Raw genomic sequence first — 22,276 nt, 5'->3', positions numbered from 1 at the left:
CAGGCAATCTGTCTAGCTTGAAGGTTGGTTGAGATCCAATGACAAACTTAATTGACAAGGTTGAACACAAACCATAAGGGTTGTGTTCCTACACATATATATACAGTCCACCAGATCTGCTCGTTGACGAGCACTCACGTGACATTGTTCGTTGACAAGCTCTGTCACATGTGTCAGCTCGGCTGAGAGCAATCCCCTAGGCGCCGGCCAGGCGGCCTTGCCTTGCTGCACCTTCCTCCAGGCTCCCATGTTTGGTTGGTGGTTACTTATTGCTTGTCGTCCTATTGTGGGACGTAGGATCGTAACAGTATCCCCAGCTGGTCCCTGCTCACAAATTCCTATGGAAGTCCCACAAATCTCACAAGGCCCCACTTGGAACTCTGTGAGAGGCTGTGAGACATCATGGGACATTTCAAGTATACAGTAAGTAGGAACACAACCCTTATGGGTTGTGTTCAACCTTGTCAATTGACTTTGTTATTGGAATCTCACCTACTCTCAAGCCAGACAGTATACTCTGTACTACTCATTGCTACCAGCAGCCACAGTCTTCGACTAGACAGCTACTACCCCCTTATCACCACAAGCTTTGCTTAGGTGATAACTCAACCCTGACAGCTTCCTGTATCCTCGCTCATCCCTGAGAACCATTTACATAGTGCTTTTGCTTAAGACAATTTCAACACTTCCCTTATTGGCAATTTATTTCAACTTCTTATTTGATTTTCCTCTTTAGTATACTAGCTCTTTGACTATAGAGAAGACTCAAGGCCTACCTTAGAGTACATCTACTATACCTTCTAAGCGTATAGTAGGCCTCTTCATTCGTATGTATACTTAGAGAATACCACTATAGACCGCTGTACTTCATTACAGCTCTTCTATGCTCTAGGTGGTTATGGTTAGCAGGAATTTAGTGTTTGTAACTTGATCAACCTTTAGTAAGGGCTTTTGTTATTTTAAACAGCGAATTAGTTTTTACGCTGCTTTTACAGCGGATCCAAGTTGTAAAGCCTTGTTTTGCAGGGCAATTATAGTTATCTGTCTACGGTGACCATCCAGCCATCACTTAGTACGCTGCCCTCAGCATTGATACCACCCCAGACAACGCACGTTGCCCCATCGACCTCTGTCCCCTTCGCAATACCAAATTGACCCCTCTCCCCAAGACCACGCTTCGGTTCGCCAGGGATGTCCTTCTCCTCCTCGCCCTTGGTATCGACATACTTGTAGAGCACCTCTGCCCAAGTTGCCTCATGTGTGCCGCGCTTGATGGAAGAACGAATGGCATCCTTAGTTGCTGCAGCAGTAGCGTGCTCTGCAGGCAGCTGGAAGGACCAGATGTCATCCAAGTGCTTCGAATCCTCGCCTTCGCCACCAATGGCAATCAGATAGTGCCGTCCTTGGCCGGTAGTGACCTCGACCAGGCCAGCATTAGACCGCGCTTGGGGCGCTGACAGATCTTTCGACTCGACGTGCGAGACTTCCTGCCAGGCCCAACCACTTGTCAGCGGTGTTGTGCCGCCTTCAGCATGTGTGAAAACAGGTGCAACGTCAAGGTACTCCAGAGCACCAGATGCGAAAGTCTCGACACCCTTGCCTCCGAAGCGATATAGCCTGCTGCCTGCGAGTGACAGGCTAGCACCTTCACGAGGCTGTCCTGGTGGCGAGGGTATGTTCGACCATGTGCGTGTCTTCACGTCGAAAGCTAGAGCGTCGGTTGCAAGCTCCCTTTTCGAGGTGTCTTGTCCGCCAACCACGAAGATAGTGCCCCAAGTATCATCCACGGGAGGTTCAGGAACGTTCTTTGAGGGATCTGCCGGCTGTTGAGGTACTTTCTCCTGGTATGTGACTGTCTTTGCAGCTGGAAGATCTGAGCTTGCTGAGGTATGTCCTACCCGGTGGCTTGGAGACAACGTGCCGGGAGCAGGGTCAAGGAATGACCACGTGCTCGAGACTGTGTGATATGCCCATACCCTCCCGTTTTCGTTGGTGACGCTCTCTCCCTCTCCTCCGAACACGTACATGGTATCTCCAATGACTACTGCAGTATGACCCTTTCGTGGTCCAGGTACATCGTCGAAGCCGTTCGCAGCTTGTGCGGGTTTCGAAGTATAATCTGCGTCAAGTACACCGCTCGATGGTAGGATGACAATGTGCATGTCGTTGTCGGCAAGTTGTCCTGGTGCTGTCTCACCACCAAAGATGTAGGCTCGTCCTTTGACGATTGAGACAGTGTGCTGCGATCGTGGTAATGGGACAGAGGTGATCCGTGTAAGGTTGGCCTTGATAGGTAGAGTTGGGTTCGTGATGCCCTTCACAAGAGCGGCAGCACCTTGCAGGACGTTCTCTGCCGCATAGAGAATTCCGGCTGCGGCGGGCTCCATGGTGTAAAAGTGGTGATCGTAGTCGGCGACTGTGTTGTGTTCCCGACACCTTATGTTCGAGCGTATGAATTGAGCGTAAAGAAGTAACCTTAGAAGCGGGTATCGTTGAAGTGCGGACAAAGAAGAGCTGTTGTTGTGGAAGATAGCAATCGTAGCTACAGCTCGTGGAGCTGACGACTGTGACGTCATATCCCGCCAAACCGCCCCACTTCGTAGGTACATAATCATTGTAAGCAACGATCACGACTCCAATACTGATGATGCGTCTTGCGTTGGAGACTTTGCTGTGGCAGGTTTGTTGAGCTTTGCGAGCTTCTAAAGTAGATGTTTGAAGGTGATAATTGAAAGGCTGATGGCAAATTGGGCAGCTTTACATAGTTGAAAGTATGTATGTAGTATCATTATGCGACTTGTGTACTCTGGGAGTAATCCAACTCCGAATCGCTATGTTAATATACAAAAGGCACCATGTTCTGTTGTGTATGCAGCGAGGCTAAGACAAGTAGCTTTTCCAGAAATCTAGATATTGGGCGATAATTGATCGTACTTGACGCAGCGTTCAACCTGCAGTTGGTCAGCTACAAGTTGCGATAGATTGCTTGAAGGAACTTACTGTATCGACGGAAGCTTGCAAGAAGCTACGTGCTTCAAGGCCGACCCAGACCTTGAGCATTGAGAAATCCCCACCACGAATCATTGAGCCGCCGCCCTGAGCACCGAGTTGTCGTAGGATTGGAAGTGCACTATAGTATGTTAGTGTGTGGAGAGATTACACAGATTGTAGAACTCACCCAGCGAAGAGATCCAATTCTGGGTTCAAATTTCGTCCGATGCCTTCCAGGAGCAAGATGCTAAGAACGACGTTGATGAAGTCGCCCTCTAAACGGACATGATGCGTTCGCACCATCGACAATACCTCATTCAGAATGTCTCCGATTTTGATGTTACCGAGCGCAAAAGTACGACTCTTGACGCCCAAGACTAAGTGTTGCATGCGTAATGCAAACACCTCCCCATCCAAGACAGCCTCAGGTTGCCTGCACCGTTCAACCATCAGATGTCCTGCTTTGTAGCCATCAAATTCAGCAACGGCTTTGAAAAGATCCAGGAAGTTCGTGCGATTCTTGCTGTTGAGCTCCGTCACCAAACCTGCGTCAATAAAGATGAGTTGTGGTCGGTATCCCTCGTTGTCAATCTCCTTTAGCCGGGCCTTCCATTGCTCGGGATTCTTTTGGTGCGGCCTCAAGCGTTCCAACACTTCCTCCGTAACATCCGGTGACTCCACGGGGCCAGTGGTACGGTTTTCCTTTCGGGTAAAGATTGGTACATCAAGCTTTTCAGGCTTGTAGAAGCGGACCATGATGTTGCCGGGGTGCAAATCAGCGTGAATGAAGTTGTCGATCAGAACCATGTTGAGGAAAGCATCGAGTCCCTCGTCAGCAATGTCCTTCTGGAAGACGCCTCCGCCGTTCTGCAGGAAATCTTCCATAGGAATGCCCTGCGCAAACTCCTCGATCAAGACGTTGCGGGTGGAGTACTCTGTGTAGGGGTAAGGGAACCATGCTGTTGACCGATCCTTGAAGTTCTGGCGGAAGATGGTAAGGTTAGCAGCCTCGATGCGTAAATCAAGCTGTAGCCTCATCATTTCGCCAAATTGTTCGACCTCGTCTGGGAATGAGAACCACTCCATTGTCGGAATTGCATTGATCACAGCGGCAAAAAAAGCCATTATGCGCAAGTCCCTGCGGACGATCTTCTCAATCTTAGGATGTAAGACCTTGACAGCAACATGACTTGAAGGTACCCTCTGCGGCGTGCTCTTCAATGTCGCATCGACGTTCTTCTTGATCTTTCGCGCCAGGTTCGGCTCTTCCCGATCGATTGTGTTGTTTTGCAGCGTGGCCAAATCCGGCTGGAGCTTGGCCTTGTATACTTGGGCGATTGCGCCCACACCCAGGGGCTTCTCGTCGAACTCCTCGAAGATGTCATCGAACGAGCGGCCCTCGAAGGCAACTTCTATTGTGCGTTTCGAAGTCTCGAGTGAATGCGCTGGAGCGTTGGAGTGAAGGGTGGACATGATCGAGCACATTTCGGTGGGGAAGATGTCTGTTCGAGAAGCGGCCCATTGTCCCAGCTAACACATATCAGATATAATCGAGATAGAAGCGCGGTCTGGATACCTACCTTAATAAAGGCCGCTCCAGCGCGTTCCATTGAGCCAACAAGAAAACCATACCACCACAATGTACCGCTCCTCTCATTGTCTCTATCGGCATTCCTTGCGCCAATCCATATTGTTGGTATTGTCACAATGACGGGTACGAATATAATTACCAGATGGAGAAACCGTAAGCCTGTGGCTATAGGTTCGATTATGTAGTCTTCTAAAAAGAAGTAGATACCACGCCGGTACTTCTTTGAGTTCTCCAAGGACTTGGGTACTTGCTCTGCGAGCTCTTTTCTGGAGACCTCGAGCATGGCCTCTTCATGAGTTTTTTCTCCATTCCCAGACTTGTCATGGCTAATTTCGACGAACGCGAGTGGGCTGAGAACAGCACCACCGGCTGCCGCTGCACCAGACCATAGTATTGTTTTACCGCTAAATCGGGGCGTTGCGAGCTGTCGGCGAGCGGCGGAGACGAATGGGCGCGTTGACGCGGGGGTGACGAAGGACGTGGACTGGCGCAGGCCCTGCCGAAAACATTGTCGACCTAGCAGGAAGACTGTCCTCATGGTACAAGATACTGAACGCGAGCGACGCGTGAAAGTTCCATGAAGATGAACGGGCTGTCAATTCGCCGTCATGACGTTGTTCGGTCGTAGCTGGCTTGTGACGCCGACGTGCACGGACTCAGCACTAAAAACGTGCCGAGGGGCGGCTCATGGTCACCGATCAACATCAACAATAAGACATCCACACCTGGAACAAGGACCTCACAAGATCAACCTAAATAACCCATAGACCATACGTCGGAAGGATTAACTGGTTAGAAAGAGCTGGATCGAATTTTACAATCTCGCCTTGGAACCGCACTATTCACTACAAAAGACGCTCAATCACATGCAACGGCACCACTTCTTACTGTCGCCTCAAGCAGTGATAAAACCTTCGAACCCCTTGTCGAGCGATGCTTGCGTAAGCTCTCTGTACAGCGGACAGCCTCCGGCAAAGTTGAGCTGTTCGCGAACCTTTCCGGGGATGTTGTGTCCCATATACCAACTCTTCGTCTGAGGGAACAATGTCTTGTCTGACAACTCGATAACCTTCTCGCGCCACTCCTCTTCGGCCTGGCGAGTGGAATCGCAGTAGTCGATCTTCTCATCTCGCAGCTTCTTCATGCAATCGACAATCCAGTCTCCCTAGACCTCGACGCACGTTGGTCCATTCGAGAAGGCAGTGGGGCCCTGAGCACCGTACAAGAAGAACATGTTGGGGAAACCAGAGAGGGTCATGCCCATGTATGTGTATGTTCCGCTCTTCCATGTGTCGGACAGCTCAACACCATCAACATTTCGCAGGCCCATGTTCTTCATACCGCCAGTTACTGAGTCGAACCCAGTTGCAAGGGCAATGACATCAAACTTGTGCAGCTTGCCGTCCGTTGTAACAATACCCTCCTTGGTGAACCTCTCAATGGGTGTCTTCTTACAGTCGATGACTTGGTTCTCAGGTCTGTCAAGCATCTCGTAATAGTTCTGCTCGAGCGATGGCCGCTTGGTACCAAATGCGTGAAGTGGCTCCAGCGGAGCAAGGATCTCACGCTTCACAGGATCTGATATCCTTGCACGGGTCTTCTTTGCCCAAAAGTTGTACGCTTCCCGGTTGGCCTTGTTCTCGTACAGCAGATCCTTGTAATTGGCAAGCCAGAACTCGAAGCCGCCATTCTTCCAGAGCTTCTCATAGAACGCCTCGCGCTCCTCAGGGCTGTCGTCAAAGGTGTTCTTCTCGATGTAGTCATACTGGAACCCGGCGAATATGTTTAGTCGGTTATTCTTGAAGATCTCCTCGTACTCTGTCTCCTTTCGCCTGTCTTGTTCTTCTCGAGTGAGAGAAATTTGTTGCATTGGCAAGCATAGGTTGGGCGTTCGGACAAAGTTTGTCACGGAGGCAGCCTCCTTGGAAGTCTCCTGAGCGATCTGAATGCCGGTTGAGCCAGTGCCAATAACGGCAACGCGCTTGCCCTTGACATCAACGCCGGCATCGGGCCAGAATGAGGAGTGGTGGATCTCGCCCTCGAAGTCCTGCATGCCAGGCCAGTCTGGAAAATGACGTTTTGCGGCGAAGCCGAGCGCCAGGAGCATGTACTTGGCCTTCGCAGTACGGCCATCCTCTGTCTCGATGATCCACTTGCCAGACGGCTTGTCGAAGTCAGCGCCAACAACGCGAGTGTTGAAAGCGCAATCCTTCTTGATATCCAACTTCTTCTCGACGTGATCGAAGTATTGGCGAAGCTCATCGGTGCCAGGGTATCGGCATGAACAATACCAGTCTTTCCAGATCTCTGGCAATGAGTACTCATAGATCGGTACTTGTGAACCGACTACGTATCGTTAGTATACAACCGATGACTGCTCGATAGCAAACGTACCTCTTGCACCTGGGTAGCAATTCCAGTGCCATATACTTCCAAGGTTTGTGCTGGCCTGGAAGATCTTGCACTTAGAGCCTAGCTGACGAAGGTTGTGCATCAGGTAGATACCACCAAAGCCAGCACCAACAATAAGAACGTCAGTCTCCAACTCCTTCACATAATTCTCGTTGTTTGGCGAGGCATTCTCATTGGTCGCGCCAATGTCCCGGAGTGATCCATGGTGTCTGCGAATCGGGAAGATATAAAAATGATATGTATTCGAACAACTTGAAAGCCGTCTGGCTAAAGCAAACAGGGGGCCCTACCTCAAGTTATATACACGTCAACATGCAAGTTACCCCTCCTATTAGCTCGGTGAACAGGAGCATCTCAAGATCTACATCTACGCGATCTCCCACGACTACGCTAAAACGCGTCCGTCAACAGGAAGGTCATCGACCAGTCACCTGTCAGCTGTCCCTTAGCTGTAGAGTAATCGAAAGCGCGTCTTGAGTCTCCGCATGTTGCCTTCCGGCCGGTGGACCGACAACGTCCAATGGTTCATGTCACAACAACGGTGCAAGATAACGCAGACAAGTACGGAAATGATCCGGAACATGCCATTACTGCATACATGCAACGTGAACAGATGCTATCTGACTAACCCGCAACCGCGGAGCCTTGCGCGGGGTACCCCAGAACCCCGCGTGTGAACCCCAGATCAACCAAACCTGCCGTTCACCAGCGTCCTACCATATACGGTAGCACGAAACGCCAAACCATGACGTTGGCGGCGGACATCCCTAGATTTCGATACTTGAAGGCGCATGTATCGAGTTTTCGAATATCATGCGTAACATAGCCGACTCAGTTACCTCCTGCGACAACAGCAAGACATATCTCAGCCCCCTTTTGCCATATGAACTTCTGGCCCCTGTGAATGCCTCTCGGCCCGGCGGTTCGTCGATGTGGAGCCTCAATCAGTCCATGGGCCAGATCATCGCGATTGCACGTCTTGATTGGAGTCTGGATCAAAGGAGGTCTCCATTACGAGCCTACTGCTACTCTTTATAGAACTTGTTCACGTGTCATCCATTTAACTCATGATCAAAACGATGTCCCGCCGGGCAGGGAGCCATTGTCGCATCGCTGGAGCCTCTATTTCAACTCTACCTATGGGTGCAACTCCATCGGCCTTCTGAATACAATGGTCCCGCAGATGAACGTGCCAACATTCGATTCCAGCCAACAATTGCTTTCTTCGGAGAACTTTGTAGCAAGCTAGCTTTCAAGATCACCAATCAACATGATCATCGCAGCATCTTGAGGCAGCTCACGGTCGCAGAATGAACATCGGCGAAAACTTCCCTGGCCATTAGTCTAGTCTGGCAACACAACCAATCCGCGACCGATATAGCCCAAATCTGTGTAGTTGACACAATGTTCAGTCTTCGGTAGACCTCCAGCTCCTGGGTTGTCGTTTTTGTGGTTTCCAACAGTTGTAATCGAGTTGACTACGACATAAAGCTCACGAACGATTGTCACACATGCGGCACAGCAAAACGTGTTGCGTGAACGAACAAGCGGAACTCGACTCAGCACATGGGCTCACCGTGTAAGGGTTTCTGCGCAATCATCAAGTTCATACAACATCGATGGAATTGCCTGTGATCTTGTAATATTTTGTCGGATCGGCCTTGAGTGTTTCCCCCGGAAGCATGTGCTTGTATCCAGAAACTTTCTGCGCCAGAGAGAATGTCACAAGCACTCAACCCTTAGATTATATCCGACGCAGAGATCTAAATCAAACTTACCCCGTTGTCCTCAGCATGTTCGAGCGGTCACGAACAATCTGGCAGGTCTGGCATCTCAATGAACAGCTCTCATTCTCGACCTTCCTCGGAACCTACAAAACTCTTGGTGACCGCCCCGCCTGTCTCTTGCATCGTGGAAACGCTCGGAGACAGACATCGAGTTACGCGACTACCTTGAATTCTCGAGGCCTTCATACAGCAAGTACAAGAGTATGAGCTAGCGGTAAGTGCTGTGCAGTTTTGTATCTCTTCAAAAGCATACCGCAATGTCTTTCTTGTCAATGCATATCTCAAAATCCTCATCGATTCGTTTTGCCTCGAAGATTTGCTTGATCTCGCTTAAACTCGCCCTTGTCGATAACGAACATCACCAGGCTGACGAGATCAACCTACTACACACACGAAGTGCGCTCATTGATCTTAAGAACATCGTTCGATCTACGCAACACCTCTTTGAACCGATGCGCGCCTGCCGAAGGAATCCGCTCCGTTACTCATTCCGCTCTGATGCTGTTGTCCAGGCCAGCACCGCTCGTTCCTGCATCCTTAGAAGGATAGGGCAACCCAAGGCACGACACATCAGTCAAGCCTGCCAAGGTGTCTTATCACGCCTTGACATGGTGCTTGCTCCTCTTCGCATGCAGTCGTGTTGCGATTGGCGGAGATGCTTCACATCTCGTCTCCACATCCAACTTCACTACCACCGAAGAGGCAGGTCAGGGCCGCCAAGTATGCCAAGGACGCATGTTGTACCATTTTTAAGTAACGAGCTTCTTGCTTGGTCCATCGCAGCATCAGTCTGTAAGCGGTGGGAGACGTTTCTGGTCACTGGGAGCACAATGAGTTAGGATCTCACAGATGACGAAATGGACATGCCGAGTATAAGTGAGGGGCATGGCCGGGTCTCTCAAGCCGGTCACTTCCTTCAAAAGTCTTGCAAATTCAGGCAAGAAACAGCTTCAAGATGGTCGTGCTCAGGTCTATTACCGCTATTTCTGCCTTCGCAGCTACCTTTGTAGATGCTGTGGCTTTGCTGCCTCGTGCCAACTCCACCAAGAAGCTTGTCACTTCGGTCAGTCATCGTCTAACCCCTACAAGACAGTCATGGCTGATGATCAACAAAGGAAGCTCTGAGGCATCTGCTTGATATTGATAACTTGTATGCAAAGGCCGAGCATCTCCAGGAGATTGCCTACAGCACCGAGGGCAAGAACCGTGTCATCGGCAGCAAAGGACATGAGGACACAGTTGCTTGGATCAAGGAGACTCTTGATCAATTTCCGGACTACTACACTGTGCAGCTCCAAGGAGTTCCACTCCTGGTCGGTGTGTCCGCCAACCTGACTGCCAACAACAAGACAATCGAGGTCTACCCCGTCACCCTTGCACCTGAAGGCGATGTTTCTGGTCCCCTCGTTGCCATTCCTAACTTGGGCTGCGAAGAGGTAAAGTTCCTATGGGCGCGCGTGGGGGTCTTCACTGATTCAAGCTAGGCGGACTTCACCGAGAGTCTGGAGGGAAAGATCGCTCTTATCAACCGTGGTACCTGCTCCTTTGGTGTTAAGGTCCAGCTCGCAGCTGCCAAGGGTGCTCTTGGTGTAGTCGCCTGGAACAACGGCGAAGGCACACTTGAAGGCTACTCGCTGCAGTTGTTCGAAGACCCTGCTAAGCCCTATGTCCCTGTAGGTGGCATTACTCTTGGCCAAGGCGAATCCCTCCTGGCTCAGCTACAGGCTGGCGTTGGTATAAACGTCCACCTCAAAACCGTTGTCCAGAACGCTACCAGCTACAACGTTATCGCAGAGACAATCGTCGGGGACCATGACAATGTCATTCACGTCGGCGGACACAGCGACTCCGTCACGGCAGGTCCTGGGATTAACGATAACGGATCTGGCTCTATCTCCATCCTTGAGATCGCGATCCAGTTGACTAAGTTCACTGTCAACAACGCCGTTCGCTTCTCTTGGTGGACTGGTGAGGAGGCTGGTCTGCTTGGCGCTGAGTACTACGTTAAGCAGCTATCGCAAGCTGAAAAGGACAAGATCCGTCTGTTCCTCGACTTCGATATGATGGCATCGCCCAACTACGCCATTCAGATCTACGATGGCGATGGTTCTGCGTATAACTCCACGGGACCTGTTGGCTCTGCGGAGGCCGAGCACGAGTTCACCGCCTATTTCGACAACCTTGGTCTCAACCACACCGAGATCGAGTTCGATGGTCGTTCCGACTACGGTCCATTCCTTGAGGCTGGCATCGCAGCTGGAGGCATCGCAGGTGGAGCAGAGGGCATCAAGACCCAGGAGGAATTCGAGATGTTCGGTGGTGGTGCTGGTGTGCCCTACGACGTCAACTACCACGAGGACGGTGACACAGTCAACAACCTCAACCTCGAGGCCTGGATTGAGTTTGCAAGGGCTATTGCGCACATGACCGCCACATATGCCCGCAGCTGGGATACTATCCCTCCCAGAAATGCGACTGCATCGGTAAAGAGGTCTGAGAAGTACAACAAGTACAAGCAGTCTTTCCAGAAGACCAAGAGGTATCAAAAGTGGGTCTAGAGATGCTCTTAAGGAAAAGTTAACAGCATGTCACAGTACATCACTATATAAAGCTCGGAATCGAACACTCGTCACTGCTGACCTTGCACTTTTCACAAATTCGGGATCTTTCCACTGATCGGTCACTATGCTCTCTCAAACAATTAAGGCGTGCACTATCTGGAGAAGTGGTGTGCTTGTTCGGCGGGCCTTCTCTCCCTCGTAGCGGAAAAGCTAGCCACAAGCCAGAGTTTACAGGAAGTATTCAGCGCTGATCTACAGCTGATTTGCGACATAATAAAATCTCTTAGGAACAACCAACAATTGGCTTTCTTGAGCGTGCTAGAGGCTTTGTAGGAGGAGGCTTGCTCTCTTACTCTTTTCAGCTAATTGTCAGTCGTGTTGTAGTTGTTTGTTTAACTTGTGAGTGACCTCTGCCTCAGCCTTCTCTGCAACCTTGCGCGCAGCTTCTTCATCCTTCGCTCTCTTTGCAGCAGAATGCTTGTCCTGCAGTAGCTGAGCCTTGACTAGTTTGTCCTCCTCCCTCGCTCTTGCTGCCTCTGTTTTCTGGTGCTGTAGCTCCTCTAGTTCAAGGTCTTTCTGAGCCTGAAGAGCGCGCACGCCTGCTACTTTCTGCGGCAAGTACCAAGTTGCTCCACCAGTACTTCACCAGCCAATGTAATCTAAAATCTCTAATTGTGAACCAAGATAGGGTGGGTGCGTACATTCTGGCAAGCACCAATAATCTTTCCATCCGTTTCGTCACTGTCATCGCTTATGTCGATGTCCGGTGATCCTAAATTGCTCACAGGGTCACCATCGATCACGGTTGGGCAACTAGCAAATGAAGCCAACAGAGATATCCACACTTGAAAAGAGTTTTGACCGTGAAGCTCTTTCGAGAAATGTATTTCTTTGCCGCAAGTAGTGACTTCGAGTGGAAGGTCGGTTGTTTTGTTTATTTTATCGGCTTCCCCAGATTTGCAAGCTACTTGGTCTCCCTGAGGTAGACCAGCTCTGCCAGTGTGGCTCCGATATTGTGGTTGGTCCTGAAAGGATCTTGGAGCAGCTCAGGTGAGACGTGAAGGGCATTTGCCATTTCTATAAGATTGCTCTCGGAGAGTTTCTTGAGTGCTGCAAGAGCAGAGCACTTGCTATTTCCAAGGAGAGAGAAGACGGCGGTGAAGATAGGAGGGGAGTATGACATGATGGCCATTTTGAAGTCAAGTTTTGGAGTCAGTTTGATGTGCGATGGTGATGAAGGTGTGCAATGTGCTGAGACGAAAACAACTCATGAACAGAGCTTACACGTAGCAGCGTAAATCTCACTTAGCAGCAGATATGGCTTGCTAGAAAGGAGGAACCAAGAGAATAATATTCACGACATGAACATTACTGCTGACGGCCTATCAGGTAGAGAACTGATAGTTCTACCAATGGTTGAGCCCGCGGGGAATCGCTGTAAAGTCACAACATATGGAGAAATACTGTGAGTATTTTCCGTAAACAATGTCATCACGGAGCTGTGCAATAAGCGTGGTGACAATCTTTGCGAAGGCTGGGTCGATATACCGGTTACAGGGCTATGTCAACCAATCTGCATGGCATAGAAAGAAACATTGACGTACTCCAGGGCCCTATACTTAGTGTCCGGACCTAAGACGAAATTTCCTGTCTTCTTCAACCTCTTACCTGACAGGATGGAGATACCGAGGTAGGCGTCCGCCTGCGCCGGTTGTCATGAGACAGGGCGTGAACACCATGATACAAACTCATAAGTATTCTTAAAAACATAACTCGGGCGGTTTCGTAGATACATGCTTCCCATGTAGTCTGTCCTATGGAGTTGGTGGTGTACAAGTAAAGACGGTGCTCAAACATGGGGCGGGCCCACATGGCCTAGCGTAGCCGCATCGCCAACCAGGGTTCTGTTAGCTTTGTTTGCACGAGCCACCGCCCCAACTTTCTGGCCAGACAGCAGCGCCGTCTTGACACACGACACAACCAGTACGACTTCTCCCGAACCTCGCCCTGCTCCGATCCCTTATACCCAAGAACCTCTGCCATATCCTCAGAATCGCGCCGAGCTTCCTGCCTGCGACAGGGCATTTTCCGGCGGTAAGCACGCCGTATATCGACGACAAAGCGGCGCGAACGAGGCAAACCACACACCATGGGCGGCTATATTTCTAAATTCTCGGGACTGATTTGGGCAAAGAAGGAGACACGGATACTCATCCTGGGACTTGTAAGAGCCGTCGATGCGTGGAGGGTTTGTAGAAGCGGAGGTGCTGATGACAAACGTAGGACAACGCTGGCAAGACGACCCTGTTGTACAGGCTGAAGGTATGTCGCAGAACGAATGAGGCTGAGAAGCGCAGCTGCACACTCAAGCTAAAAGGCAGACGAGGTCCATAGTGGGTACTGACAGGTGCAACAGATTGGCGAAGTAGTCACGACAATACCGACCATAGGGTTCAATGTCGAGTCAGTAACATACAAGAACCTGAACTTCAACGTCTGGGTACGTCAAATTACATTATTGGGAGAAGATGGACAAGATCTAACACACACCAGGATCTTGGAGGCCAGACTTCGATCCGTCCATACTGGCGTTGTTACTACGCCAACACCGCCGCCGTGATTTTCGTCATCGACAGTACCGATATTGATCGTTTGTCAACGGCGTCAGAAGAGTTGTCCGCCATGCTAAATGAGGAAGAACTCCGAGACGCTGCACTGCTCGTTTTCGCGAATAAGCAGGACCAACCTGGTGCCAAGGGAGCTGGCGAGATCAGCGAGGCTTTGAGATTAGGAGAACTCAAAGATCGTAACTGGAGTATTGTCGCATGTAGTGCGGTTGATGGCCGAGGTGTGGACGAGGGCATGGACTGGCTTGTGGTGAGTACTGAAGGCACCGACTGATTTATGAGTGCCTTGCTGACTAGCTACAGTCCAATGTAAACAATGATAACTAGACCGCTGGTCGGTAAGATTTGCAAGATGGACGATGGAGTAATGGCAGCACAGGTTTTTCAAGAGAAGGAATACTAGCATCCTGGCGTTAGGCGTCCGAACTGTGTATACGCATAGGCAGCAGGTGGCATGCAATATGACTATTGAGACACGCACCACCTTGCAGGACCCCGAGTTCATCAGTTGCGGATCCCTGGTGCATGAATTAAACTCTTCTCTTGAACTCACTCAAGGCAACAGTTCCTCTGACCAAACGGGATAGCTACACTAGCGCTGACGTCAGGGTCCGTGCTATGTTCAAGCTTCGTCGTGGCTTCGTCAATCCCATCTGAATCACAATCCTTCCAAATCACAATCAAGTATGCCGCCACTTCAGACACTGATTGCGCAAGGCCGGCAAAAGTCTTGCTCTGAATGCGTAAAAGCAAAACGGGAATGCGTAAAAGCAAAACGGGAATGCGACATCGGACAGCCGCGTTGTGCTCCCTGTAGCAGGGGGGATCTCTTCGAACGTACCCTCGACAACCTGATGTACCGACAGCACTGTCAGCACTCGATATCTCTAAGAATCAGCTAGATCAGTCGATCGCAGCAACGGCCGATTCACAGGATACTGACGTCACAATAACTCCATTCGATCTTGTAGAAATCCACATTCCCACAGCATTCGAAGACCAGCTACTTGACTTTGATATGCCCACTGCTATCACTTCATTGGACTCCCTCGGTCACTTCATGGGCGGCTCTAATGACCATGATGATCAGATGGCGCTAAGCAAATCCTACGGTTCGGGAAAACCCTCGAGCTTTTCATGGACAAACATTGGACCACTCGCCAGATCAAGTATCGGATATACAATTGATCAGATCAAGCTAACATCCAAGACGATGGTGGAGACTAGTTCGACCCTCTGGTGTCATACCGTGCTTTTTGACGAACGCATGCCCTGGCCGCTGCAAGACGCACATGCTGCCTGTGCTCTTTACAATGCCAGAAACGACATTAACGCCGAGTTCGTTGTCAAACATATCACAAGCCAGGTTGATGAGCTCATAATCACGCCTCCGCCAATTGCTTTGATTGATCTCATAGCAAGGGCCCATATACTTTGGTGCTATGCTTGGAATGCTACAATAGATTCAGGATTCGACGAACTGACGACAGCCCTTGTCCGACCGACTACGGCCATTTAGCAACGCCGTGGCAATGACACAGCATAGTACTTAGTCTCGACTTGATTGGGAGACCGAACCGAAGCAGAGTCTCGATGCGCTCGCGATGTCCGCGTGGATAAACGCTAGGGTCATATTGGAGACCATCTACTTTCATTGTTTGGAAGAGCAATGGGTGTGCCAATCAGGCCTTTTCTGCGATACGCGGACGAAGCTAATAACTAGTACTTCGCTGTGGGTGCTGGGGTGCTCGGCGTGAGTGTTGACCACCGATGATTGGTAGAGTCAAGAATTTCGCGTTAGTTTCAAAGTTTCCTTGTGCCCCACACCGCAAAAAGTCACCGCCCTCGAAGCCGGAAAGTAACACCGTTTTGAGCTGGCTAGAAGCCTAAGTAAATGTAGGTCATATTATCTATAATAAGAGTAGGTCTTATCTCAGTTAGTGACTGGCCTAATGGCCCAATGGCAAGGCGCTTGACTACGATCCAATCAGTAATCAAGAGATTCCAGGTTCGACCCCTGGTTAGGTCATAAATTTTGCTCTCTTTTAGCTTCTTTTTGCTTCTTTGTATGCTTTGGGCGCTTGAGATGATGTTGTACAAGACCCAATTACCCTTGCTTAGACTGTTGTGGACTAACACGTTCCAGGGCCAGTTTATATTGTCTTCTCCTAGCTAGGTAGCAATTCAGCGCAGTGTTCCATCGACCTGAAACTCCTACGTTGTCATTACCGTAGCTATCACTGTACTACAGCACCCCACGCCGGCACAAATGACTATGTCGAATTTGCGGAAGGGGTGATGGTGGTGGCTTCTCTTTTGCCTAAGCGAGCTCTTCATAGAACACCCAGCAATCATTGTAGTTCTGAGAGACTCTTTCAGGTTGTAGATAGTCTTCAAATGAGCACTGAATGTCTCACATAACTTCTGACCCATTGACAGGTTTGCATCCAATGTTTCTCGTTAATCAAGAGCCCTTCATTGTCGACAAATTACTTTGTCTCTTGTCGCTGTAAGCGCGATGCATAAAAGCTATCTTTTTTGCTCACTCTTCCAGTCGCTATCGCGATCAAGATAGAAACTGATCGTCGGCAAGCAGGAGTTTTATTAGCCAGTCAACAAGCGTCCGATTGACACTAAAGCCCTCCGCATAATTGCATTGCGCAAGTAACCTGTCTCGATGAACCTGCATCTTCTGCAGCCTACCAGACCACACTCTCCATTATAAGGTTCAGTGTTCTATCAGCGACCCAAATTTTCAGATTTCTGGTTTGACCCGTGGTCGTGCTCCTTTCCACACTTGCAACCCAGGATACCAACTCGTGTTGATGGAAAAGACATGATCATTACTTGCGAAGATCTGGACTATATGCGTTGTGCATGAGGGTGCCAATGAGAGAAAGCGAAAATATTGGATTGTGAATAGTTATAATGTGATCAAGTGAAAACGTGATCGACTTGAAAAGTATAGAAGTACATCACCAGCACTTTAACATAGCTTAGTATACCCGCTTCTTTGGCATGGCGATAATGACACTGTGCTTCCTAACATCATCGTAGGTGTGCACCTCCACAATCCGAAGACCAGCACGACCTAAGAGGTTGTCCCATTCATCTCTACTACGCTCGCACCCTCCCAGCGAGGAAGACATCGTCAGGTCCATGAACGCGCACTGCCAAGGCACGTTGGTATCTGGCAGAACTACCTCGTCGATCACGATGCGCGACTCTGGTGCCAAAGCAGGGATGAGATTTTGAAGGATGCAAACGCTGTCCTCGTCGGTCCAATCATGCAGAATGTGTCGGAGATAGTAGAACTTCGCACCCTTGATAGGCTGTGGCGTGAAGAAATCGTGTTCCTGAAACTCGATGCCATTGATTGCGGGTGCGTAAGCCAATGTTGAGGCAACATCCTGGACCACAATACGGCCTGAGATGGACGGTATCTGCGTCTTGAAAGCCACAGCTTGTTGCCCGAAGCCACCACCAACGTCGACGAGGAGTGCAGAGTCAGCCGCCGCTTCGAACTCGCCGATAGTTGTCTCAATAGGGTAAGACTTGACCCAGCTATGCATTCGCTCGATCTTCATTGCGTGACCTAACGCTTTCATATGTTCGGGATGCTGCTTCATCCATTCAAAAGGCGGCAGGTCTGTACCGAGAGCCAAATGGAAGGGAAGATCCTTGGTGTTAGTCATGGCCTGGTAGTTGTGCTCGCGTAGATAGCGAGGCAGTACTTGGGCGGTCAGAGCGTGGAGATGGGTGACATGCGGGATGGCACCAACGACATCGGGGTGGGCAAGCGCCTTCGTGATACGGTTGGCGGTAAAGGTATCTCTCTCCGTCTCAACAATGAAGCCAAAAGAAGCCATGGACCGAAGGATGTGAGCGAGCAATGTCGGCGATGCACCGGTTGCATCGAGGAAATGTTGTAGGCCGGTTGGGTTGGCGTTGGTGGAAAGCGTTGTAAATATACCGAGATCAAAACCAATTTGTATGAGCGCCCACTGCATGTGCTGCGATATCTTAGCACTGAAGCCTAAAAGAGCGCAACTCAACACTTACACCGGATCCTAAGCCCCAGACTAGATCAAAGTTGGAGGCAATCTCGCGTTGTACGTCTCGAAGCTGTTCTTGGATGTGCTGTCGCTCGTTCGCATTTGCGATGGCATTTAGTGCCCGGATTTGATCTAGAATGGTGTCCATGTCTTGAAGTGGTGATATAGATTGGCTTGTATTGATGATCGAGGGGACAACTTGGAAGAGCTGTGCTGGTGTAAGAAGTGTAGTCCTCCCAGCGATGCGTCCGCGCTTTATACACGAGCATGCCAGACCAACTCAGGTCCGAAAGCAGCAACGTAAACTGAAGTGATGCGATTATGTCGGCATTTGGCCCTTGGTTTGGTAGCAATCCGCGAAGCCGAAGAGCGAGATCACCGCTAAAGACCGAGATTGCCGATTGCAGACTGAACATTGAAAAAAGAAGAGTTGGTCGCAATTGAGGTAGTCTGACCCGTGCAGACATCTAGCAAACGTTGAGGCGCACAGTAGCAGCTGAGCTGAGCTTGTGGTCGTGGTGACAAGTCGCAACTACAATGGTGTTGGTGTTGAGAGCGTTGGTGAGCGCGGCCGAAATCACCGAAAAGACCGATGCTGCAGGCCGCCTCATTTCGGAAAAGCTCGGAGTCCTTCAGACAATCAAGCATGGAGGTCGTTAAGCTAAGTCTAGCTGCCAGCTAAAGTGAACTTAATTGCCTGTAGTGCTTTGACTCATCATCAGCCAACAGAAAGATAGCAGACACGAGTTGACTACCCTGATTTGGGGCACTGCCTACTTCGTCCGACTCTTTCCGTAACTTGAGAGCCTGCACGTAGCGTTCACAACCCGCTTTCGCCCACGCTGGCTCCCTGGTGTTGTCCTTCTGCCCACTTCCTCTCACCAAATGCCTTCAGCTCTGCGCACCATTCATCAAACTTTCTATCGAGCGTCTTTCGATGGAGCCACTTGACGATATACGCCAGGACACCACCCATGACCTCCCATGTTCGTACTTCGCAATGCTCTTGCCCTCTTACGATGACTTCATGAAAGCGCTCGACGTTCAGACCTTTGGCGTAGAAGTCTATCTTATCGCCCTTCCAGGCAACGCGATACACGTTCGAGAGGTCTGTTGTGTACATTGGAGACGCCTCAAGGGTCACGGAGGAAACGTACAAAGATGGCTCTGATGGCGTTGACATATCGCTGATGAACAGGTGTGTAGGCGTCTGCTTGGAGCCCGGATTGCCCATCACGGCGAAGAACGTGAACTTGGTGCCCAGTTGGAGCACTGGGGAATCAGAGGCCGCAGAGGAAGGTTGCTCGTCCACAACAACTTTCGGAACAAATGTACACCATTCTGGGTAGGTAGATGTGTCTAGTAAGATGTCGAAGACGAACGACGCTGGCGCATTGATCAACGCTGAGCCCGTTACGGCGAAGACGCTATCCTGTACAGAGACTGTGGGCGTTGATACACCTTCTTTCGGCGGCCATGCGACTTCTGTCATTGCAGCGACAAGTGCGTGCCACTTAAATTGACGGCTGTGACGGTTGGTGTAGGTTGAGCTGCGTGTTGTTTTCGTTGCTGAGTGCCGATTGAGGTACGAATCAGCTAACCCTAAAACGCGAGTGTACCTAATCACCTGCACGCGCGCTTCATCTGGAGTTTCTTGCAGCTCACCCAAGGCACCATGTAATGAACAAGGAGGTATAAGTTTTTGTGTGCGCTTGCTCTGCATCTATGTAACAAGAACCCCTATTGCACGGACGACCAGCAAGCAGTGCAACAACATGTTATGCAGAAGGATTCAATAGCAATATACACAGAAATAGCCGTCCTATAGCAGAGCTACACGCATATTGCAATCAAGAGATTCATCGGTAGGTCAACAGCGCAGACGGAGAAGGACGCATTCAATTGAGCGGCGAAGCTGCACAGCCTCCTGCAACAACTGTGTAAAACGACATGATAAACGCGTTCAAGACCGGAAAGCAGCACACAAACCGTTCTCGTTGCCGATGAATGTAAAGAGGGGAATTTGGACGAACGTAAATTCCCCGCATTGAATGAATTCGGGTTTGTTTTCCGGATGATGCGGACCGGAAGACCGATAAATTGCGCTGACTCGGGAGAGCTCAGCTTCGAAAACGTGTGCTAAATTCGGCCCTTTGGCTTACGCCTTTCTAAACAATGTTTCAAGTGCAGGCTAAGCATGCAAGTGCAATGAAAAAGGGACGATCGCGGTGATTACGAGTAAGGAATAAATGTCGTACTTATAGCGAGCGCTTCCCCACGGTGTGCAGACACTGCTCTTGCAACTTTCGCGACCGACATGTTGCTGACACAGTCATTATTGATCCCACTCTTTGGCGGAGCTGCGGCTGCGGCGAATCTGTACACGGCGCACTACTCCGGGACTATAAGTCACCTCTCTTTCAACAATAACTCGTTGACACTGGTGAGCGCGGAAAAGACAGGGCAGACACTGCCCAGCTGGATCACCTACGACGCCGCAGGCAAGAAGCTGTACATCCCCGATGAGAACTTCGTGGACCCAACGAGCAATGGAGTCCTGGTCTCGTACTCCGTCGACGCTAATGGCGCACTGACCAAAACTGGAAACACAACTACTCCTCGGGGTGGAGTCGCAACAGTCCTGTACGGTGGAAAAGATGGCAAGGGTTTCATCGCCAATGCACACTATCACACCGCGCAGGTGTCGACGTACAAATTACCTCTGAAAGATGGCAAGCCGCTCCAGCTGTTGAACTACACGCTGGATGGTCCTGGCGCGGATCCAGATCGTCAGGAGGCGCCACACCCGCATCAAGTTCTTGTCGATCCAACGGGCAACTTCTTGCTCGTCACCGATCTTGGTTCTGACAAGATACACATCAACAAGATCGACAAGAAGTCTGGCAAGCTGACCAAGTGCCCTTCTACAACAACATTCTACGGCGCTGGTCCTCGCCATGCAGCTTTCTGGACACCTGCGTGCTCTAAGTCAAGTCTCGCACAGGGCAAGGGCACTGTCCTTTACGTCGCCAACGAGCTCTCGAATACCGTGACTGGATGGAGTGTGTCGTACCCTCACGAAGGTTGCCTGAAACTGACTCAGAAGCAAATCATCACTCCGTATAAGGGCAACAGCTCTGCACCTGAAGGAGCAAGCCTTGGAGAGATCCGAGTCCAAGGCAACTTTCTATACACTTCGAACCGAGGCGACCAGTCTTTCCAGCCCTATGATTCTCTTACTCAATACACCATCGCAGCCAACGGTTCGATTGCCTGGACAGACCTGACCTCCTCCTACGGCCTACTTCCGCGTAGCTTCGAGATCAATAAGGCTGGAGACTATGTTGCGATTGGTGATCAGAATTCGGATAATGTGGCCATTGTGAAGCGCGACACTACCACTGGAAAGCTGGGAGCTCTTGCTGGGAACTTGACTGTCACCGGCCCATCAGATCCCAACTCTGGCAATCCAGTGGGTCTGAACACGGTCATCTGGGCGGAGTAGTAGCTCTTGTCAGAGAGGCGTGCGTGATGGTTAGATGAGCTTAGATAAAAATCAGATGTAATAAATTTTGGGAAGTCTGGTACGATCGCGACTAACATAAAGAGTGGTTATGTGATGAGTTAAAGATGTATGTAATTTACTATCTGGATGTGCACAGACCACAGCGCTAGCGTAATGGCGCCTTGCGAACTTGACGCGTCACAATTCCAGAGTTGTCAACAATCAAGCAATTCACGTATTGATTGCCCAGCTAAGGGTCAAAAGACCACAGAAAAGTCTGTGTCAGACCTAATCCAGTAATTAATCTGCCTGTCGCTTTATTGTTGACAACTCTGCAAAATTGACAACTTCGGATCTGTGTACATACAATACCACTCGTAATCACACCAAAACAACCACTACCAGAACCACAACTCCACCAAACAACATTGCTTTTTGGTCTGGTTTCCTGCTATCCCTTCAAGTCATCATCCTCTACAACCCAAGACCAACAACACCTCCCACTTGAGCCTTTTGGCTTGGTTACCTGCTGTCCCAACTTCTATCTCTCCCCAGAGGTCTACTTGATAGGCACAACCAACACCAACTTCTGGTCGACACCTATATTGTTCCCCAGGCCTCCTGGCATCCCAAATTCATCAGAATTCATCTCAGCACACTCCCAAGAGCCATTCCCTCCATTTTCAGACCCTCCAGCCTTCTGGTTGTGGAGTGCAGCCCAGGTGCAGTCCTGCTGGCTGTTCTGCC

General features: G+C 50.2%; 9 protein-coding genes and 1 non-coding gene across 10 annotated transcripts; 5 read left to right on the top strand and 5 right to left on the bottom strand.

Annotated features, from left to right (window-relative positions):
- Nucleotides 1-993: 993 nt before the first annotated feature.
- BU25DRAFT_415777 (uncharacterized protein) lies at nt 994-2,523 on the bottom strand. Its single transcript, XM_033707611.1, has one exon. It carries the CDS (start codon nt 2,385-2,387, stop codon nt 1,038-1,040), a length of 1,350 nt encoding a protein of 449 aa, XP_033555950.1. The 5' UTR covers nt 2,388-2,523; the 3' UTR covers nt 994-1,037.
- Nucleotides 2,524-2,749: 226 nt separating this feature from the next.
- BU25DRAFT_415776 (ABC1 family protein-like protein) lies at nt 2,750-5,175 on the bottom strand. Its single transcript, XM_033707610.1, has 5 exons — nt 4,900-5,175; nt 4,572-4,870; nt 3,179-4,521; nt 3,001-3,130; nt 2,750-2,951 (listed from the first exon to the last, which is right to left on the bottom strand). Exons 1-5 carry the CDS (start codon nt 4,904-4,906, stop codon nt 2,907-2,909), a joined length of 1,824 nt encoding a protein of 607 aa, XP_033555949.1. The 5' UTR covers nt 4,907-5,175; the 3' UTR covers nt 2,750-2,906.
- Nucleotides 5,176-5,477: 302 nt separating this feature from the next.
- On the bottom strand, nt 5,478-8,789 carry BU25DRAFT_463358 (FAD/NAD(P)-binding domain-containing protein; the record flags this gene model as incomplete). The annotated part of the gene is made up of 4 exons (XM_033710596.1): nt 5,478-5,702; nt 5,754-6,928; nt 6,977-7,203; nt 8,773-8,789. 4 exons carry the CDS (start codon nt 8,787-8,789, stop codon nt 5,478-5,480), a joined length of 1,644 nt encoding a protein of 547 aa, XP_033555948.1.
- Nucleotides 8,790-9,736: 947 nt separating this feature from the next.
- On the top strand, nt 9,737-11,339 carry BU25DRAFT_353564 (Zn-dependent exopeptidase; the record flags this gene model as incomplete). The annotated part of the gene is made up of 3 exons (XM_033703463.1): nt 9,737-9,844; nt 9,897-10,217; nt 10,266-11,339. 3 exons carry the CDS (start codon nt 9,737-9,739, stop codon nt 11,337-11,339), a joined length of 1,503 nt encoding a protein of 500 aa, XP_033555947.1.
- Nucleotides 11,340-13,185: 1,846 nt separating this feature from the next.
- On the top strand, nt 13,186-14,642 carry BU25DRAFT_230276 (ARF/SAR superfamily). The gene is made up of 5 exons (XM_033701410.1): nt 13,186-13,566; nt 13,626-13,664; nt 13,759-13,842; nt 13,896-14,219; nt 14,273-14,642. Exons 1-5 carry the CDS (start codon nt 13,492-13,494, stop codon nt 14,294-14,296), a joined length of 546 nt encoding a protein of 181 aa, XP_033555946.1. The 5' UTR covers nt 13,186-13,491; the 3' UTR covers nt 14,297-14,642.
- Nucleotides 14,616-15,723, top strand: BU25DRAFT_230408 (uncharacterized protein). The gene has a single exon (XM_033701411.1). It carries the CDS (start codon nt 14,988-14,990, stop codon nt 15,486-15,488), a length of 501 nt encoding a protein of 166 aa, XP_033555945.1. The 5' UTR covers nt 14,616-14,987; the 3' UTR covers nt 15,489-15,723.
- Nucleotides 15,724-15,915: 192 nt separating this feature from the next.
- On the top strand, nt 15,916-15,998 carry BU25DRAFT_t143. Its single transcript has one exon. It is a non-coding gene; the product is annotated as a tRNA-Arg (tRNA).
- A 967-nt stretch (nt 15,999-16,965) lies between these two features.
- On the bottom strand, nt 16,966-18,172 carry BU25DRAFT_353704 (S-adenosyl-L-methionine-dependent methyltransferase; the record flags this gene model as incomplete). Its single annotated transcript, XM_033703470.1, has 2 exons — nt 16,966-17,982; nt 18,032-18,172. 2 exons carry the CDS (start codon nt 18,170-18,172, stop codon nt 16,966-16,968), a joined length of 1,158 nt encoding a protein of 385 aa, XP_033555944.1.
- Nucleotides 18,173-18,757: 585 nt separating this feature from the next.
- On the bottom strand, nt 18,758-19,875 carry BU25DRAFT_415771 (uncharacterized protein). The gene has a single exon (XM_033707609.1). The coding sequence runs from the start codon at nt 19,745-19,747 to the stop codon at nt 18,845-18,847; it is 903 nt and encodes a 300-aa protein (XP_033555943.1). The 5' UTR covers nt 19,748-19,875; the 3' UTR covers nt 18,758-18,844.
- A 366-nt stretch (nt 19,876-20,241) lies between these two features.
- On the top strand, nt 20,242-21,633 carry BU25DRAFT_415770 (6-phosphogluconolactonase). Its single transcript, XM_033707608.1, has one exon. The coding sequence runs from the start codon at nt 20,342-20,344 to the stop codon at nt 21,527-21,529; it is 1,188 nt and encodes a 395-aa protein (XP_033555942.1). The 5' UTR covers nt 20,242-20,341; the 3' UTR covers nt 21,530-21,633.
- The last annotated feature ends 643 nt before the right edge of the window (nt 21,634-22,276 follow it).

Source organism: Macroventuria anomochaeta (genome assembly GCF_010093625.1).
Source record: "Macroventuria anomochaeta strain CBS 525.71 unplaced genomic scaffold BU25scaffold_51, whole genome shotgun sequence".
NCBI classification, from domain to species: Eukaryota; Fungi; Ascomycota; class Dothideomycetes; order Pleosporales; family Didymellaceae; genus Macroventuria; species Macroventuria anomochaeta.
This window is presented reverse-complemented; position numbering and strand designations above follow the sequence as displayed.

Coding starts and splice junctions, on each gene's coding strand:
- BU25DRAFT_415777 (XM_033707611.1), bottom strand. CDS start 2,387: ATGGAGCCCGCCGCAGCCGGAATTCTCTATGCGGCAGAGAACGTCCTG.
- BU25DRAFT_230408 (XM_033701411.1), top strand. CDS start 14,988: ATGCCCACTGCTATCACTTCATTGGACTCCCTCGGTCACTTCATGGGC.
- BU25DRAFT_415770 (XM_033707608.1), top strand. CDS start 20,342: ATGTTGCTGACACAGTCATTATTGATCCCACTCTTTGGCGGAGCTGCG.
- BU25DRAFT_415776 (XM_033707610.1), bottom strand. Junction 4,522..4,571: donor CTGGAGCGGCCTTTATTAAG/GTAGGTATCCAG, acceptor GATATGTGTTAG/CTGGGACAATGGGCCGCTTC. Junction 3,131..3,178: donor GAATTGGATCTCTTCGCTGG/GTGAGTTCTACA, acceptor AACATACTATAG/TGCACTTCCAATCCTACGAC.
- BU25DRAFT_230276 (XM_033701410.1), top strand. CDS start 13,492: ATGGGCGGCTATATTTCTAAATTCTCGGGACTGATTTGGGCAAAGAAG. Junction 13,567..13,625: donor GGATACTCATCCTGGGACTT/GTAAGAGCCGTC, acceptor TGACAAACGTAG/GACAACGCTGGCAAGACGAC. Junction 13,843..13,895: donor ACCTGAACTTCAACGTCTGG/GTACGTCAAATT, acceptor AACACACACCAG/GATCTTGGAGGCCAGACTTC.
- BU25DRAFT_415771 (XM_033707609.1), bottom strand. CDS start 19,747: ATGCAGAGCAAGCGCACACAAAAACTTATACCTCCTTGTTCATTACAT.